Source organism: Sinocyclocheilus anshuiensis, unplaced genomic scaffold (genome assembly GCF_001515605.1).
Source record: "Sinocyclocheilus anshuiensis isolate Anshui unplaced genomic scaffold, SAMN03320099.WGS_v1.1 scaffold20, whole genome shotgun sequence".
Taxonomy (NCBI): domain Eukaryota; kingdom Metazoa; phylum Chordata; class Actinopteri; order Cypriniformes; family Cyprinidae; genus Sinocyclocheilus; species Sinocyclocheilus anshuiensis.
Window position 1 is genome coordinate 2,527,651 of NW_015558646.1, and position 20,756 is coordinate 2,548,406.

At 36.8% G+C, this 20,756-nt stretch overlaps 1 protein-coding gene across 1 annotated transcript; it reads right to left on the minus strand.

Moving 5' to 3' along the window:
- Window positions 1-130: 130 nt before the first annotated feature.
- On the minus strand, window positions 131-980 carry LOC107680971 (ribonuclease-like 3). The gene is made up of 3 exons (XM_016477075.1): window positions 916-980; window positions 766-824; window positions 131-669 (listed from the first exon to the last, which is right to left on the minus strand). Exon 3 carries the CDS (start codon window positions 664-666, stop codon window positions 211-213), a length of 456 nt encoding a protein of 151 aa, XP_016332561.1. The 5' UTR covers window positions 667-669; window positions 766-824; window positions 916-980; the 3' UTR covers window positions 131-210.
- Window positions 981-20,756: the final 19,776 nt, after the last annotated feature.

A 20,756-nucleotide genomic window follows, 5' to 3' on the forward strand; every position in this document is an offset into this window, starting at 1 on the left:
TTAACATCTGAAGAACCTTTCTGTTTCACAAAAGGTTCTTTGTGGCTAAAGAAGGTTCTTCAGATTATAAAAAGGTAAGAAATAGATGGTTCTTTAAAGAACCTTTGACTGAATGGTTCTTTGTGGAACCAAAAATGGTTCTTCTATGGCATCGCTGTGAAGAACCTTTTAAGCACCTTTATTTTTAAGAGTGTCTGTTCAGCTTGATATCTATACGATGACACCTTCTTCGAAATGTGTTGGCCTGTCGCCTGCACACCCCACAACAATCCTTCGAGTGGACCTGTGTCCTCTGTATTCACATCTGGGGTGTCTCTCCCCACTGATTAATGTACATGTAACTACAGGGAATGGCTTGTTGCTGATATACAAGTCTCTGTTTTCAGGACGTCGAGTACCTCCTCCGGTACAAACTGCTTTAACTTGCTTGTTATTCGCTAGTATGAAGGTGTTGACTTCTTTGCAGCTGTTGTCATCTTGGGACCCCGTGATGCGTCTTGTACGGATCTCACTGTCACATCTCTGTACATTCATGGCTCCAAACACATGCTGCCTAATGAATTTCTTATAACGCTGTTCTACTACTTCTTCGTCTGTTTGACCACAAATGAACAATGAGGCACACAGGACCAGTAGCAGAATCATTATAGAGTGATGAATCCCCATGACCTGGCGAGCAACATATAAAAAAGTGTTTTTTTGTGTTTTTTTTTGTGAGATTAATGAAGAAAATAATGAAGGAAAATAAGTGTTGTGACAACATACCTTGCTCTTCTTGACAAAGTAATATGTTGTTCCACCAGCTGTCTTCTTTTGTCTATAAGCTGTAAGAGAATCAAAAGCAGGTAACTAACAAATCATGAAAAAACTAGCACATGAAACAGGCTCCAAAAACTCTGCTGTAATATTACTAACCAGCTGCAGTATAGACTTTGCTGCTGTTAGTAATGCTGCTGGTTTTATCATAAACCCCACAAGACCTAAACATATGATCTGATTATCAGGAAATGTTTAACAAATACTCAAAACTAGAAAAATCAATAAAAAAGTCACTTTGATTTTTACAGTAGGCTTGGGCATATTCTTCTTGGTCAAACACAATGCAAGCTTTACAGAAGGACAATACACACTATAATAATATAGTATTTATATGTACAGTATTTATTGATCTAAATTAATGTTAATTCATAATTAACCCATTCACTCAGTGTTTTGAACATTATTCATAGGCCAACTCCTTAAGTATTAGCAACTAAAAAGGAAGAAATACCAGTGTATGAACAGAGGATTCTTGATTAAAAGTAGCTAATATGAACTGAAAGTCACATGTTTTGGGGCATCTGAAATCTGTTTTCCAAGGCTTATTTTAGTATGTGGTGTTTGGGGGTGCAGAGTCCAGACATCATGGTTTAAATATTTGCAATGCCAGGTAGTCTGTCTATTTGGCAGAGCTTCAAAGTAAACAAGCAACTGTAAGGATTTGAATTTGAAAGGATCAAAATTTCATATTTGTCTATATGCATAGAAACAAAAATCTCAAAGAGAGGAGAGACAACACTTTTCAGATCCTTTTCAGATCCAGTCTGCTTATTTTCAGTTACTCCTCGGCACCACATTGCATCATTGGGTAATTTGTCAACGTTGTCAACGTTTTTCATAAATTCTTGATTTAAAGGGATATTTGTCCATTTTTCCATGTGTTTATAAAAAATGAATCCACAGGCTTTTAATTTAGCAGTGTGGACTAGGATAAACCACAATGTACAGCAATAGAAATGACATTTGGGAGCAGTTTGCTTTGACATTATAGTGCAATGGTACTTCAAGCAACCCGAGTTTGAGTCCCTTCCATCTTCCCCTCACTGTCCTTTTAAATAAAGGCAAAAAGTCCAAAAAAATTTTAATGAAAAGTATTGTGCAATGTGCATTGCCCATTCTTCTCTTCTGTACCTTTGCATTGATGCAGTGGAATGGAGCCCAAACATGCCCTATTCTTTTTGATAGTTTACTTATTTGTGTTAATAATAAACCACAAAAAAAAGTGGTTGACGGGATAAACCACCTGAGTAACACAAGAAGCAACCCATCAGACATTTAGAAATAATTACCATTTGAATGTACATTAACTAGCACAGAAAAGGAGAAGACATCAGTAAGATGCTTGAGATGACCACCAGAAACTAGCTTGTACATAAGCACAATCATAGTTAGGATATGTATATATACAGATACCATGAAGATGAAGAGTCTAATATCAATATCTGATACATGCAAATTTCTCGAACACGTGGGATATCAATCAGGGAAATCTTACTAGATTATGATTTGATTAAATGGCATGTTTGTAGTACCAGTCACATTTACTCTGGGGTGAAAAAATAATTACATTGTGCACATAAATGATTGAGTTAAAGCAGCTGACTGACACGTCCACTAATCTGCCGATCAAATCATTTCAATCCTTTCGACAATTACGATCCCCTAAAATCTGGAGTATGATGAAAACTGAGTGAAATCTGGTGTAAAACCATAGAGAGCTGTAACTGGGAATTTTTCATAAATTGGCTCAGGGCTTTGAGCAACTTATCTCAGACATGAAGTGCATAGCTGGGACTGAAAACTGCCTGCTACAAATGTGGAGAGACAGAAAACTGAACACAGCCTGAAGAGAGGTCACCTCATAACATAACACTGGAAATTATATAGGAAAATGAGAAAAACACTTTTAAAGATTAATGCTATCAAAGATTGAACAGGATTTTGCCAGATTTTCATCTATCATCCTCAGGCAAACTCTTTGTTGTTCTTTTCACCCACATGCACGCACGCACACACGCACGCACGCACTCACACACACACACAGTATATGGAATGAGTACAGGAAAAATTTACTTTTTTTGAATTTGATTTTTTTTTATATTATACATTTAGTAGACTTTCTCAGAAATCCATGTATCTCATGTGCCATTCTTAAATGTAGATTTGTCAAAGAAAAGTATAAATACATCCACACATTTTATGGAAGCAGCGGAATTTTGTTCAGTAATGACAATTCTAGTTTAGTTTCTGAATGCAAATAATTATTATAATAATAAATAGCCAGGAACTTATAACATTTTCTTAACTTATTTTTTTTTTAAAGTACTGCCTATCATAACCTACTTGCCTCCACAGGTCAGACAATCTTTTTTTTTTAAAATGTTTTAGAGAGTGAAAGTAAAGTAAATGAGATGCTCCTGTCTGGGACCAAATCAAGTCTCGCACCAAATTTATTTACAGATTGAGAAATGTGATTGGAACACTGCTCAAATAATCATCTTGAGAAATAGGATCACATTTCTTGTGCCTGTGTGAAGACTTCAATCCACAGCTCAAGTCAGCGATAATTGATTACGCCATTACTGCATCTGCCAATGAACATCATGTAAACGTAGCATCAATCTGCATGCTCAGACAAGACCCTTTTCCCCATCTCACAAGACATCCAGTCAGCCTGTTGAAATGTAACCTCTCACTTCATTTGACCAACTGCTTAAAACCAATTATAAATGAAAGCCAGAGATGTCTGGGTCTGGATGCTGAGACAAGTTCCATTTGATGAGAACGAGAGGAGATGATGAGGAGTGGCAGCTGTGGGATTTTGGCCTGGTGACACAGTAAGGCGGACGGGTTGAGACACATTATTCAGAATCCTTTGAGACAAACAAAATGAAGCACAAGATGAGATTCAATCTCTCTGCTTTCCACTCTCTGACGGTGGCTTGTCCTTTAATATGAATGACATCAAGAAGAGAATCACACAAACTTGAGATTACTGGTGTCTTAAAAATGACTGTGCCATTGTTATTGCATACTGAAGAAATAGCATAGAATAAAGCAAACCAATCAATATAAAAATAAAATAATATTACAGTTAAGGGTCAGTCCTGTTGTCCTGAGAATACACCAGCTTAAACCAGTTTATGACCAACTAAGAACCAGCTTAAACAAGCTCAAACCATGCTTCAAAACATACCTAACCAGCATATCCTGGTTCCCTTTCAGTCGGTTACTACGAGTCACGTCGTGACATCTCCGTTCCCTCCTTCAGGGAACGAGGGTTACATACGTAACCGAGACGTTTTCTCAACAGGACAAAGCTTTTGAATATTTTAGATGTCACGGTCCCCAAATATCATCCTCATGCAAGCGACCCCCATTCCAAGACATAAAAAGCGTATATTTTCATATATGGGGACCCAATTTATACTGTGAAAAATTAATGTTATAAGTAAATAAATATTATTTGGAAAATATTTAGTTTATGTTACATATTTTTTTTATACTCACTGCACTTTAGATGTATATTTATCTTTTGTTTATTTCGATCTTAATCTTATTATTATTATTTTTTTTAATGTTTTCTTATTTATTTTTATTCTATCTAGTGGTGGGGATATTTCAGTGAAACTTTCTGCAAGTTACATTGCCACGCCAGTAGCTTGTGATTGAATCATTCATTAAGCCGATTCGATTAAAACTACTTGATTCAGAAACAAAGTGACTGGCAAAATTCAGAAAACATATTACCATACAACTCTTAATTCTTCTGACATATCTTTACATGGCAGAAAAATTAATACTACACTCTTAAAAATAAAGGTGCTTCACGATGCCATAGAAGAACCTTTTGGTCTAAATGGTTCCATAAAGAACCTTTAACATCTGAAGAACCTTTTGGTTTCACAAGGTTTCAAAGTTTCTTTGTGGCGAAAGAAGGTTCTTCAGATTATAAAAAGGTAAGAAAGAGATGGTTCTTTAAAGAACCTTTGACTGAATGGTTCTTTCTGGAACCAAAAATGGTTCTTCTATGGCATCGCTTGAAGAACCTTTTGAAGCACCTTTATTTTTAAGAGTGTATGATAGTAGACTATGCTATTCCACATTAAGCCACTGCCTTCGCCAGAATCATTACCTAAAATTGTTCGTTCAAAAACACAGATTCATTCAGCATGAAACACCACTAATTTGTGTTAGACAGAGATGTGTGTTAATTCTTCTGTGCCTTTGTTTGGAATTTATTTGTTGGAAGGACAAAAACAGACAAAGTAACTGTGAATATTGTCTTTAAAATGTAAGTTACTCTATATAAACTGATTGTGTATTGAACAATATGATACTCGCGAATGTTCTACATGGATGATATGAACATATATGGGTGTACTATATTTAAGGCTATAGTCAGCCTACCCACTTTATTAAGGACAGCTTGATAATGTCACAAAACACTGACATTTTTGAACAACTACAGAGCAGTAACATGCTTCCGGTCTTCTTAGTGAGTTTGGTGTAGAAGTAGCAGCCATTGTTGGTTTAGTCAATGATCTTAGTTCTATTTTCCTGCCTTTTAGAGTGTACAGCTTGGTTTTTGCCAGCAGGTGACTTTGAGAGGAAAATAAAATCTTTCTCAGCTGAGCAGATCACTTGCTGCAACCTGGTTTTGGGGCAGGTGGAGACAACCATGATGGAGGAAGTGAGGATGCATTCCATGCTCTGTAGGACTGGACAACTTTTTGCTGGTTTCTCAAGGTACCTCAGATGTAAATAAAAAGATGTGAAGTCAAAAATATCAATGATGATCAAGAAATCATATGCAATGCATTGACATGTTTACATTTTGTCTTTTTGACCAAGAATTGCTCATCAATGCACAGGCCCTGTCCCAGAGCTTTGCCTTTATTTGTTTTTATTTGAGCTCCCTTTAAACTCTAATTCTGTAGTCTTTGCAGCTTGTATTGTCCCACCAACAAAGGGGCATAAGCTTGGTCCCTGTGGAGGGACAAAGAAAAAATGGATACAGAAAAAGAGAGAAGATATATGCAGCTATTGTATGAGTATTTGTTTGCTTGGCCACACTATTCCCACAAGACCAAAGCCCTTGAGTGTGTTCTGTATTGTACACATCAATAAATAATGCATTGCAATGTTTGCACAAGCTCTGTTTAGTTCTTACTACAGCCTCACAGAGGAGTCATTGGCAAGTAATTCTGTAGTCCTAAACACCTTGGCTCTTTGAGATAATTGTTACAATAGCAGACATTTTAATATGTTCAAACTTTTCCTGTTCCAAAGTAGCATTTGTTTCTTCATGTGAACAGATTTGGACAAATTTGGCATTATCACTAATGGATCCTCTGCAGTGAATGGGTGCCGTCAGAATGAGAGTTCAAACAGCTGGTAAACAGCGTATCGTGATGTAAAAAGCTGCATGTTTGTAAAAAATAAATAAATAAAAATAAACAACAAATCCATTGTTAAGGCATTTTAATTTTTAACTGTAACTTCTGGCAAAATTATAGTCCAAAATCCATATTATATATTGGATTCTCATTCTGACGGCACCCATTCACTGTAGAGCAGGGTTCCTCAAATCTTGCCCTGGAGGGCCAATGCGCTGCAGAGTTTAGCTCCAACTCTGATCAAACTCACCTACCTGTGATTTTCTAATGATCCTGAAGACACTGATTAGTATGCTCAGGTGTGTTTGATTAGGGTTAGAGCTAAACTCTGCAGAAAGTGGATCTCGTGGGCCAGATTTGAGGATACCTGCTGTAGAGGATCCATTGATGAGCAAGTGATGTAATGCTAAATTTCTTCAAATTTCTCCAGAAGACATATTTATGATTTACAGTTTTGTTGAAATTGATCAAATGAACAGTTTTCAGTTACTGTCGAACATCAAAAATTGCGTAGAATTTAGTGCCCTGCTCCATTAAAGGAAAGTACAAGTATATTGTTAATCAATATACATTAAATACAGTAAATTAAAAGTCCAGTTTTTTAAATTAGAGATTTTATACCAGTACTCCACCTATAATGTACAAATACAAAAAGCATAAACCACTTACCACATAAAAAGAAAAACCGCAAGGGGCATTATTTACATGAATCAGGGTCTTTGCTCTATGACTATACCTTCTTCAGCAACTAGAGAGCAGTAAATATTTCCACATCAGGTGTTCTATTGACTACCATTTTCCTACATCTGCGTAGGTTAACATACTCTGCACAGATCATTTTTATTTAGGTATAATATGGCCTTTGAGTTGTGAATGTATAAAAGTATACATTTAATTGATATGCTTTTAATACGTTTTACATTCGCCTCTCAGCCAAAAGAGCATTTTAGAGTGGGTGAGATGAAAGGCATCCACTTCTCGAAATAATGCGCAGCCAGCAACATGAAGAGGACACAGCTGAAGCTAACATCCCTGAACTTAAGACACTGAGCTAAAAGAAAGAGATCGAAGGAAAGAGAGAGAGAAAGCTAGAGACACAAGAGAGCAGACACTAAGCGGCTGGCAGCCGGAGGAGAGGGGAGGCTCAAAGCCTAAGGAGACATATTTTGCATAATGACATGTTACTTCTAGTTTTGCGCTTCCCTGGTCCAGGCTTCATAAGTGCTGCATCTGTTTACAAGCACACCACTTTTCCAACGAGTGCCCATCTATTAGGCATTCATGAGAGATCTCTTAAGTCCCCAGCTGGAAAAATTGAGACAAGGAAAAAAAACCCAAAGCAAACAAAAACCCCTAATCCATCTTTGCAGATCTCTTTCACATTATGTTTTCAGATTTGATTGAGAGCCAAAAATGAAAAAATGAAAAAAAAAAAACCTAACATCAACAACAGCTTCCAGCGCTGACTGAAATAGAGCTGTATTCCGAACGTGACATCTGCTTTTGGTTTTGTATTGTTGCTTGAGTGGTCCGGTTTCTGTCACCTGAATGCTTAATTTCTTTGCTTCTTATTATATGCCCAGTGTCTGAAGGCTCAGCTGTTCTCCAGACCAATTCATGACAAGTGGCACAGGAGAGACAAGACAACCCGACAGCTAAAAGAGAGGCAGTGTGGGCAGCTGTGGGCTGTAGTCATCTGATCATGAGTCACATTGTCATGTCAACAAGCAATGATCAGGGTAAGGTGTTCTTGCTTTGATGCACAGTGTATCTTAAATACACTATACAAACTCTCGGTTCTGGACTAGTCATGTTCATCTACATTATGAAGCAAACCCAATTAAACAACACTCATTTTGATGTGGTTTACAGATCCACTCAAAGATTCATAATTTCAGCTATTTATTGTACAGGACTCTTCAAAGATGGATAGAAAGATGGTGCATTGTAAACCTGGCTTAAAATAACATGCTATTAATACAATATTAATGTATTTGCATAGTTTTATACGATGCTTATGGTAAAAAGCCATTACAATAATAAATTCTGTTGTACAGAGACATACACAATCATTCAAAAGTTTGGGGTTGGTAAGAATTTTACAAATAGCCTATACTTATTCTCACCAAGTCTGCATTTATTTGATAAAAAATACAGTAAAAACAGTAATATTGTGAATTATTAATGCTATTTAAAGTAATTATTTTAATATATTTTGAAATGTAATTTATTCCTGTGATGGCAAAGCTGAATTTTCAGCAACCATTACTCCAATCTTCAGGGTCACATGATCCTTCAGAAATCATTCTAATATGCTGATTTGATGCTCAAGAACCATTTCTAATTATTAACAGTGTTGAAAACAGTTGTGCTTAATATTTATGTGGAAACCATGAATAGAAATCTTACACACACACACACACACACACACAAACACAAAACTAACTGGTGAGGTAGCCTGAATCCAACCCTGATGTAGCTGTTTTACCAAGGGAAAGATGGAGTGTTGCCCAGGAACGAGATGTTAGCTTTGAGGGCCAAGGCTTGAAAGACGAATGATAGTTTTTGCAGGATGATGGAAGAGACAGGAAAAAAACAAAGGAGAAGGGTTAGAGGGGATAGCTAAGTGACTAATCGTGTCAAATGGCTCATCGAAAACAAACCCACATCTTTAGATGCACACGTTATGGTTTTAATGAGGCAAAATGACACCGGCGGAGACCCAACAGACCACTTGATGGCAGCCAAGCACAACCTATGAGAAAGAAAAGTCTGGCACGTGATGGATTGTGCCACATTTGTCATCTAAACTGACAGACTCAGTGGAGGAACAGCTTTACAGTGCATCCATAATGTATGTGATTGCTCATGCCATTACAGTCGCATTCCTTAGAGATTATACCAGCAATGTAAGGCTGACCGTATAGACCAAGCTGAGAGGCATTGAGAGGCACTGTTGCAAAGGAAGTCAGGAAGCTACAATAAGCTTGGAAAGACATGTGACTTTGAATTATTAACAGTGTTGAAAACAGTTGTGCTTAATATTTATGTGGAAACCATGAATAGAAATCTTCTGTACATCTTCTTTACTGTCACCTTTGGTCAATTAAATGCATCCTTGCTGAATAAAATAATTAATTTATTATAAAAAAAAAAATAAATAAAATATATATATATATATATAAAAATATATATAAAAATAAATAAATAAATAAATAAATAAATACATGCATCTTACTGACCTCAAAGTTTTGAACAGGAGTATACTTGTACATTTTAATTTTACTTTATGCATTTTAATGTGGGAGGAAATTAAACGTTTAGCTGAACTCAAGTTCTTAATTTAGCTTTGGTTGAACATAACATTGTATTTTTGTTTAACACATATTTACATTTAGACATTACTAGTGTGAGAGCAATAATTAGGGGACCAGCCGTATTGCTGTGTACCTCTTGTAGAAGACCTTTGCTTTAAGTCATAAATTTCATTTCATTACTAAAATAATGTCGACAGGTATCCAAACATACATTTCAGGAATTTTCCCCCCAGCAAATCTATATTTGCATGTAGAGGAGATAAAATAACACTCGAAGCGACACCCTGTGACTCACATTCATCAGTTCTCCACATTCCTAGAGATCAGATTACCATTTTATGAGTTTCTCTGACTACTCTGACAGTTATGAGTTTAGCGTGATTCATTACGGTGAGAAACAACACACACACACACACACACACACACACACACACACACACCGGCGGAGACCCAACAGACCACTTGATGGCAGCCAAGCACAACCTATGAGAAAGAAAAGTCTGGCACGTGATGGATTGTGCCACATTTGTCATCTAAACTGACAGACTCTGGAGGAACAGCTTTACAGGGCATCCATAATGTATGTAATTGCTCACGCCATTACAGTCGCATTCGTTGGAGATTATACCAGCAATGTAAGGCTGACCGTATAGACCAAGCTGAGAGGCATTGAGAGGCACTGTTGCAAAGGAAGTCAGGAAGCTACAATAAGCTTGGAAAGACATGTGACTTTGAAAATGTTATTAGGAGCTCATCAACCTTCAAAATGGTCATCAAATGGCATGATTTTCCATAATTCTGTCTTTGCAATATTTATATTTAGTCACTGGAAGTTGGCAATGAGACTCCATATCCTCTCCTGTCCCTCCCAAAAGCAATGCGAGTCTTCACAATACTCTTTTTTATGTATTTTGCATAATGTATGATTAGGCTTTTTGATTTTCATATTTTATATTGCCGACTTGACTACATCTATCATGCTTTTTTTTCTCTTCCCCTCATTCTTTATGCAATTTTCCCCCTCTCTCTTCAGAAATACAGTAGCTTTGCACACATTTCAGAGAAAAGAACAGCTTATCTTACAATGGAGCTTAGAGGAAATGTGTCTGGAAAGATTTCTGCATATATTTCTCTTTCTTTTTCATCCCTGTACAAGCTGATTCTTACATCTCCATCTACCTATTGGGTCAGGTTTGTCATTTGCTCCGTGTTACCTTTCTGATCCATTTTTTTTTAAAATTCTGACTAAAACTAGTATATTTCTTTAAGTGTCATTCAATGAGAGTGACAACATGGCCATGTTGAACCCACATTTTAATAAAATAAAATAAAATAAAATACATTTCTCAATATTAAAAATAGATATTTATTTGGAAAACAAGACAAAAATAGTAATTTTTTTTTTTTTTTGAAGTGCAAAAAAAGGCTGACTGGCCAAGTCCTATATTGTGAGAAGGAACATGACAAAATAAAATAAAGCATCTCCCTGAGACATACCCCCTTGTCTCCTCATTAGCCTGCTATGGAAGAACTCCACATCTCTTAGTTGGAAAAAATGCTTGGGCCTGTGGTCACCCCAGTGGTTGCCTTAATTTGCTGTGGCCGGGGATCGGATGGCCTCCTTGGTCCAGTTGAAAGACAGTGGATGAAAGGAGAGGACAGCGGTTTGGGTCTGGTTAGATTACACTCTGTCCTTTTCTGCCTGCTTTTCAATTTCTTTACGATTGGCTTTGCTGCTATATGATGATTGGTCAAATAGGAACACTCAACATGCATTCGGTGGTTGTGGATGTTGAACTTAAATGCTACAAATGACATGGCACAACTGTGCACTTTTTATATTGCCCATAAAAGTAAGAATGATCACTGCTGTGTTTGTAAAATGGCAAACAAATAAAACAAAATATGGAGAATATACATATAAAAATAATAAATGAGTATAGTAACTGTAAACAGTTTCAAAATATATGTAAATTTAAATACTGCTTTAGAAAGTTTTTTTGCCTGAGAAAGATTTGTTTCTTCATAGTAGTCTAAATGACAAACAAACTGACAGTTGTGTAATTAGATCCATAATTATAGACTTAACATTAAAACAATAAAACAGTTGTGAAACCACAAAGTTCATTTCAGACAACTGCCAAACATGAGAAAGTTTTATTTGGTTGAATTTTTAACTTTTAACTTTTTTTATGTTTGCACCTGCTTTGTAATTTTCACATGTGTGTGCTTTTTTGCCTCAAAAATCTGTTCAAGCACTCTTAAAGGCTATTCTTAATGACAGCTGGGTAGATCTGATTAAAACCTGTTATTGTCTGAACTCTTGGACCCCTGAATAGTTCTGCAAGATGTGCGAGTTCGGGATTTTTCATTCTTTATTTTCTGCATACAGGTGGAACTAGCAAATAAAATCCAATGCGAGTCTGGTGATGAGCACTTTGGTAAAACATCACGTCCCATCATTCCCTATCAATTGAGGTGTAAGGATCTTTCAGTAACCCATCTGACTGATTCCTCCTGAGGCAACAGTGTGCTTTCTGGAGCAGCGTGTAGCTCTACAGTGCTAAATGTTCTGCGCTACCCTTTATCAAAGAGATGTGAGAACATCTCCACACCTCTGTGCACCGCAGCGCAGCAGCTATCTGTGACAGGGATGAAAAAAGAGAGAGGTATTACAACCGAGGATTGACCCCGGTGAACTCTGGGCGGAAGTGAGACAAAGCGAAAGAGAACGGCGTGTGACTGAAGTTGTTTTACTTTGCTCCTGTGAGTGCACTGAGCTCTCGATGTGAGTGACAGGGGCTGGCATCCTGCTGGAATGCCTGTGAATCGACATGCCACTCACACGCCGATAACACCCAATAACCTGCTACATTGTTATCTACCCTTTAATTCCCAACTCTCCGTCCGAAGCTATTCAGTGGCTCCCCGTAATCCTTGCGTCCTATTTTCTCTTCTCCGACAAGCCCGTGTCCGATTCCATTTGCTCCCTCTTCTGGCTCGCGACTGGGAGGTCAAAAATCTTCTTGAGGCCGGGGGGATCAAAGTTTACTGAAATGTGTATGACCTCCAGATAAGCCTCTTTCAGCATCAGGTCTTCTTTTTCTTGAACTGCCTGTTGCAGTTATTCATTCAGCGTACAGAGAAAGATCCAGATTTCCACAGAACTCTCTAGATTCTGGTTGGTGTGTCATGGCATTCTGAATATAGAAGCTGTATTCTTAAAACCTGCCCATAAAAAAAATGAAAACCTGATTTGCTATTGATTGATTACTGATTTACCTGATTTCACAGTTCAAATGCTGCACAAACATATCAACCACTCCATATAACCACTCTCTCTCCTGAAAAGTAAGCCCCACCCACTGATTAACATATAATTTACATATTGACAGAAAAAGCTAAATTAAAAGAGAAAAATAAGATACAAAAAACAGATTTGGTCTCTATCTATCTATCTATCTATCTATCTGTCTATCTATGTTATCAGAAACCAATTGAAGTGCTGTACTCTCTGCTCCAAGTAACGTGTGTACTATGTTTAGATCTATCCCGTAGCGATTTTCACCAAAAATCAGTGCAGAATATGAAAAAAAAGGTCATTCATCATAAGCTACAGTGGTGGTGGTCTCTGCATGCGGGTTTGTGTATGTGTGTGAAAGAAAGAGAGTTTGTGAAATGCTGTCTTTATGAAAGATTACCCGCTCTGAGAAGTATGCATTGAAATTCCCGTGTTTAGTAGTGCATATGATTTATCTGCAATGTGTGAATATGTTTATCTTCTTCTCACTCGTATTCTATCTGTCTATCTATGTTATCAGAAACCAATTGAAGTGCTGTACTCTCTGCTCCAAGTAACGTGTGTACTATGTTTAGATCTATCCCGTAGCGATTTTCACCAAAAATCAGTGCAGAATATGAAAAAAAAGGTCATTCATCATAAGCTACAGTGGTGGTGGTCTCTGCATGCGGGTTTGTGTATGTGTGTGAAAGAAAGAGAGTTTGTGAAATGCTGTCTTTATGAAAGATTACCCGCTCTGAGAAGTATGCATTGAAATTCCCGTGTTTAGTAGTGCATATGATTTATCTGCAATGTGTGAATATGTTTATCTTCTTCTCACTCGTATTGTTTTTAAAGCCAGAAATAGCCTTGAAGCAAGAATGCAGGTACAGGGAAAAACAAAACAAAACGTGAGACATATATTAGTGCCATTGTGCTGTAGCATACAAACTGTTGATTCATGTCTATAGGACCAGCGTGACTCTCGGTTCCATTTGAAGCCTCACTGATGGGAAAGACTATTGGAGACAAAAGTTAGCCCACTTAGATCTGCCTTAAAGAAAGTTCTCGGCCAGACAGAGCTATTGATGTGATGTGTTTTTCTTTTCTCTCTCCACCGTCATTCCCCAGGAGCACTGGGAAAAACCCAAAGGGGGTGCGCGCTCAATCTCTCATCCCTTTGCACTCTTCTCCTGTCACTCTTTCATTCAGTGTCAGTCCTTCTCTCACTCACGTGTGGACAGGGTATGTCCAAACCTCTCGTTTTTCCTAGCGTTTCAGCTCTGTCTTATTTATTTATGGTTTCAGCGAGCTGCCAAACACAGGTGGTTTGTATGGAGCTCTGATGTCCCCTGGTACCATACGCTCAGTGTTTGCATAAAAACCACCAGAGACTGCCAAACCAAAGACAGTGAACCAAAAGAAGTTCTTCCTGTGCACTTGGGTCAGTTCCTTAAAAAAAAAAAATTCTGATGGCCTCCATCTTACTTGTGGTTTTGTAATGAAATTTGTTCTATATGAGATCAGAGAGAGAGAGTCCAGTGACAAAAGAAACAGTGTAGAAGCCAGAACTCTTTAAATTCCACAAGGACAACAGGCCATAGTATTGACTTCAAACTGATCGTGACCTTGACTCGTAATTCAAATAATAATTAAAATGAATTAAATCTGCACTAAAACTGTCACCAATACAGTGAACATGAAAATATTCCTCTGGTGAAAAGCAATACGAAATTAAGACAAATAGCAGCCAAATGAATTCGTTGACTCACACTAAACACAGTTTTCAATAAAACCTATTGGAGGATCTAAAACCTAAGGTCTTCAACTCGGGGCAGTAAATGTCAAGTCCTAATTAATTAATCCTATTTCAACAGCTGAAAAACATTCATGAGAATTTATTCAGACAATTGCTTGTTTCTGAGTATGAAAAGACTCAAACAACCTTACATGGTCAAAGTTTTGAGCTTCTCAATGGCTTCAAGTGTATTTTATTTAAGTTTTCACCATACCAATATCTTCATTATAGAGATAATACATTTTAGTGATCTATATAATAACTATAGAATTGCATGCATGTTACCAGAGATTCAGCATGAATTCATAAATATGCTGTTCAAGGATATTATCATCCAAGCTGAAGAGCATGTGTAACCCAGACTTAAATGTGTAAACCCCCCCCAACAAAGACATTGTATAAAGACACAAATTATACACATAATTCTTTATTAATCATATTACTAATATGCAAATTACTGCGGTAAAATTAGTCCACTTATAGTTAGAATCAGCAATGCCTCCGTCCACTGGAGGCGCAGACGAGATCGATAGAGACAGAAAAGGTACAGAGAAAATGCATGTGAATAAAGCTTGAGAATTTTGAAAGTTAAAGTGAAGTGACATGTTGCCAAGTATGGTGTCCCATACTCGGAATTTGTGCTCTGCATTTAAGCCATCCAAGTGCAAACACACAGCAGTAACCCGAAGCGACCTTCGGGTTACAAGTCCGACTCTCTAACCATTAGGCCACGACTGCCTCCATTCTGATGGGGGGCCAAGTTATTTTAGAAAAAAATGAAAAAAATGCACAAGGATTAAAGGGTTAGTTCACTACAGGAGGTCTTTATTCACCCCCCGGATCCTTGTGAAGCACGTTTTATTATGGATGCGTGTGCTTTATTTGACGACTTGTGGACTGTTCAACTGCAACACCCGCCCGCTGACTGCAATGATAGAGCTTGGAATAGCCAGGACAATTTTTAATATAACTCTGACTGCATTCGTCTGAAATAATAAAGTCATATACACCTAGGATGCTTCGAGGGTGAGTAAAACACAAGCCAATTTTCATTTTTGGGTGATCTAACCCTTTAAATAAAGTAGATGAGCTATTTAGAGCTAAAATACCGATCAATTGTGGAGTTTGTAAAGAAGCTTACCTGTTCATGGCCTTGTTCATCTGGCGCGTTGAGCTGAAGTTAATGAAGTCATTGCTGTAGTTCGTGGTGTAAAAGATTTTCAAAACACTATTAATTCAGAGGAATCAGCCAGTTTTGTTGTATGCGTTGAAATTTGGATTTTCTGCTGTGAGTTACGTGCCTGGTGTGGATGCATCAAGCTGCGTTGAGGAAAAAAGATGGCGAGCCACCCATAGACCGAGTTTGAACCTTTAACTTTTCATCTTCTCATCAATTCATCGCCTGTTCTGCTGATGGATTTTTTTCCCTTTTAAACTCTGAGGGACAGAGGTATTTTTTTCCTGAATTTTCCCCGAAATCAAATTGATTCGTTGAATGGACTGAGGTAAATAACCTTTATTGTTTTGCTGTTGTGTGACCTAGTTCACATCTTGTTTCTTTACAAATGTTTTCTGACAAGAAGGGTTATCTATGACGGTAATTTAATGCCTAAAAGATTTGCATACGCAGGGTAAGAGTTGTGGAAGTGTACATAAGACTGTAAGCGTAAATTAAATTTGCATGTACAGAAAAGGTACAGAGAAAATGCATGTGAATAAAGCTTGAGAATTTTGAAAGTTAAAGTGAAGTGACATGTTGCCAAGTATGGTGTCCCATACTCGGAATTTGTGCTCTGCATTTAAGCCATCCAAGTGCAAACACACAGCAGTAACCCGAAGCGACCTTCGGGTTACAAGTCCGACTCTCTAACCATTAGGCCACGACTGCCTCCATTCTGATGGGGGGCCAAGTTATTTTAGAAAAAAATGAAAAAAATGCACAAGGATTAAAGGGTTAGTTCACTACAGGAGGTCTTTATTCACCCCCCGGATCCTTGTGAAGCACGTTTTATTATGGATGCGTGTGCTTTATTTGACGACTTGTGGACTGTTCAACTGCAACACCCGCCCGCTGACTGCAATGATAGAGCTTGGAATAGCCAGGACAATTTTTAATATAACTCTGACTGCATTCGTCTGAAATAATAAAGTCATATACACCTAGGATGCTTCGAGGGTGAGTAAAACACAAGCCAATTTTCATTTTTGGGTGATCTAACCCTTTAAATAAAGTAGATGAGCTATTTAGAGCTAAAATACCGATCAATTGTGGAGTTTGTAAAGAAGCTTACCTGTTCATGGCCTTGTTCATCTGGCGCGTTGAGCTGAAGTTAATGAAGTCATTGCTGTAGTTCGTGGTGTAAAAGATTTTCAAAACACTATTAATTCAGAGGAATCAGCCAGTTTTGTTGTATGCGTTGAAATTTGGATTTTCTGCTGTGAGTTACGTGCCTGGTGTGGATGCATCAAGCTGCGTTGAGGAAAAAAGATGGCGAGCCACCCATAGACCGAGTTTGAACCTTTAACTTTTCATCTTCTCATCAATTCATCGCCTGTTCTGCTGATGGATTTTTTTCCCTTTTAAACTCTGAGGGACAGAGGTATTTTTTTCCTGAATTTTCCCCGAAATCAAATTGATTCGTTGAATGGACTGAGGTAAATAACCTTTATTGTTTTGCTGTTGTGTGACCTAGTTCACATCTTGTTTCTTTACAAATGTTTTCTGACAAGAAGGGTTATCTATGACGGTAATTTAATGCCTAAAAGATTTGCATACGCAGGGTAAGAGTTGTGGAAGTGTACATAAGACTGTAAGCGTAAATTAAATTTGCATGTGCAAGAGAAGCTTTGTAAAGGTGTAAATCGCGTTTCAAGCGTAAGAAAACAGGATTTGCAGCATTTTACTGTTACTCGTAAGTGTAATTCATGTATTGTGAAACTGCATCTTCATGCTAATGCAAAATAAATATGATCTGCATTCTTCTGACTTCCATTTTTCCGCGCTTACACTTTTGGCACGTTGTTTTTGCTAAAATACGGTCAAAAGTACTGCAAGCCTGTGAACAGTGATTTGCAAGCGAAAACTGCAAAACGGATTGACTGCATAGAACCAATCTGTATGTGTAAAAAATGTCTAAATGACTTGCTGTGCATGTGGGGCAAAAAGTTGGGAAAGCTAGCGTGTCTCCGACATAGTGATAACACTCGTTGCCTTCTCTAGTGCTGCTCAACAAGGTCTCGTCCCATTCGTCGATATTTGTGATATCACAAATCCCGGAAAATATGCGTTGTAGTCCGAACGAGTCGTTCGTTGTAGTTTTTGAAAAGGGATTTCTGTTAAATAAAATATCTCCTTTTGAAGTGGACTTTGAGCTTTGTAACTTTGCAGATCTTTTTTATGCTCAAACAGTAACATAAGAGACTAACTAAAGTTGAAAAAGTGAAAAAGAATAATAGGACCCCTTTAAACATTACAGTCAAAATGATGTTATGTGACAATGCTCAGCACTAAAGTATCAGAGTGCTATACTTTGTAAAACCTTTTTACTAAACCAATAAAGCTACATAAATCTGAATTTGTCAGTTTTTCAGACCATGTCTCGGTTTACGGTATTTAACACTCAATTGTATATTTTGAAATTTCGGTATTGATTCTAATTACTCAAGCTCAAGCTACTAATTATTCAAGCTATTATAGGAAGCTAGTATGAGCAACAAAATGCTTTCTTTGGGTCTAGATTTGACTAACGCAAAAACTTACACTTCAAATCAAAATAAAATACAACTTTGATAAAACATGTCTTTAATGATGTCTAAATATATATCCAAATTCAAGTAACTAATTATGTGGGAATCCAACGTTCCCAGCCACTAGGGAACACACAGCCATGTTTATGTTTATTTATAGAGCTAAACAGCCATCTAGTGGTTACACAATGGTATACAGATGATAAAAGGTGAATAAGTTCCCATAAGTTAGAGATAATAAATATTTTAGCAATATTTAGTCAAATCCCCTTAAATTACAACATATTAGAGTAAAAAAAAAAAAATAAATAAAATATATATATATATATTACTGTTGGTTCAATTATTATTAGTTTTAAAAAAATGGAATCGTCCCTGATCAGTAGTGAAATTATACATATATTAAACTAGTGCAGATACTAGGCCATCTTTAAGTATAATCAAAATTACAATATTACAATAAACTAATATAACATATATAGCCTGTTGAGGAAGAAAAGGATATTACACAGCTTGAAATTCAGTATGAACACATAGCCTAATGGTACACAACTTATAAAGTATCATGTTTTAATTAAGTTGTTATTTTTTTTATTAATTTTTTTACTGTATGTGTACACTCAGTTAGTGAGAGAATCGTGGCAAAATTGTAAGCGGAGGGAAAAGAAAGACGACGCTGTACATATCGGTTCATTTCGGGAACTTTTTTGCCCCACATGCACAACAAGTCATTTAGACATTTGCAACAGTTAGTTTTTTTACACATACAGATTGGTTTCATAGCTGTTATTGGGAAGAAAATAGGAATGTGATGAAAATTTTGAAGTTTTTGTATCATAAACGCTCTTTAAATTAATGAGCATCTCTATGATTTGACATTGCATTCTTCTGTTAGGGGACGGTAAAATGGAAAAGCATTTCTAAAAGACAGATTTGAACTCACCTGATTTCTGAGGGACAGAGAGACGGGCTTATTGAGAGTGGAAAACATAGATATAAAAAAAATCATGAAAATAAAGATAGGCGTTTCATATTAAAATTCTGTCATATGCTCCTTTGTTAGCAGTGATTGCTAAGGTTAGTGCATTATTAAAACGAAAGATTAAAAGTTAATGAAAAGACCAAAAATGTGGCTATTGTGCTGAAATGAACTCAAATGAGATTGCACAGTCAGACAGTGACAGCCAGCTGCAAGCGTATTAAAACTTTCTGGCAATGCCAAGTTTTTCCATAAATCTCTTAAATGTTCTTTTTAATCACGGGTGAGAAGCTATGCACCTTTATCTCTTTCAAATGTAATGAAACAAAGCACAAGCCATTTTGCTTTCTGAATATTCAGTCTGTGGAAAACAGTGGCATATTTGTCAGATTATTTCACATTGTAAAATGTAATGTAATTTCTGACTGATAATATTCTCAAATACAATGCAAATGATACAAATGTGGTTCAAAAAGGTGTCAGTACGTACTTTATGAAAGTAAGATTTTAAATTAAACACAGACTTTGACAAAATAGGTTGTCTAGTGACATCTCAAAGGCCATGAAGCCCTGATAAAAATGTAAGTGTATGAAAACACATGCAAACTCGATGGCATGTGCAAAAAATATAGCTGATTTACCAACATCTACTGAGGATCGCAGGTGCACTGCTGTTTTTACATGTTTCCCTTTATGAATATGTAATTTGGGGTGTGCCTTCATGTAGTGCAAATATATTAAATTGCACTCACAAAGATATTTTCAGCATTTTAAGTCATTTTTAGAAATGATAAATACTTGTGTAAATTAGTATGACTGAAAAGCAGATATTGATCTGCTATCTCTGTGGGCCAAAGAGGTTCTCTCATGTTTTACCTTATGCACACTAGATTTCTTTTTGGTATACATTTGTGGTGTAATGTGCTTAAATGTGTAAATAATACTGCATCTGTGAATTCAGACAAATGTTGTAGGAATGTTGAATATGGGTATTCTAATCAAATATTGTACATTTTGTAGAAATAAATAATATAAATCATATCCTGGGTATTTAGTGAGATAAATGAGCTTCATGGCATTACCATGCAAAAGCCTGCTTTGAATATGGGTGTGTCTAACGGCCAGCTAATTTGCATGTCCACAAAATGCACACAGTTTGTTAAACTGCACATGCATATACCCTATATTTAGGACCTTAAAAACAAGGCCCTAGGGTACCAATTATGTGTGCTCATGTGTGTAGGTCTTTATCATCCTTTTGCATTTGCAAAGTGGAAGTTTCAAATATTAACGTATATATATATATACTATTGTACATTAAAATGTAAGTGGTCACACAGAGTAATGAAAAAAACTGTTTATTTAACTGTGTTAATATTAATGTTAATGTTTGTTCCTCTTTTGACGGCAAGTCAGG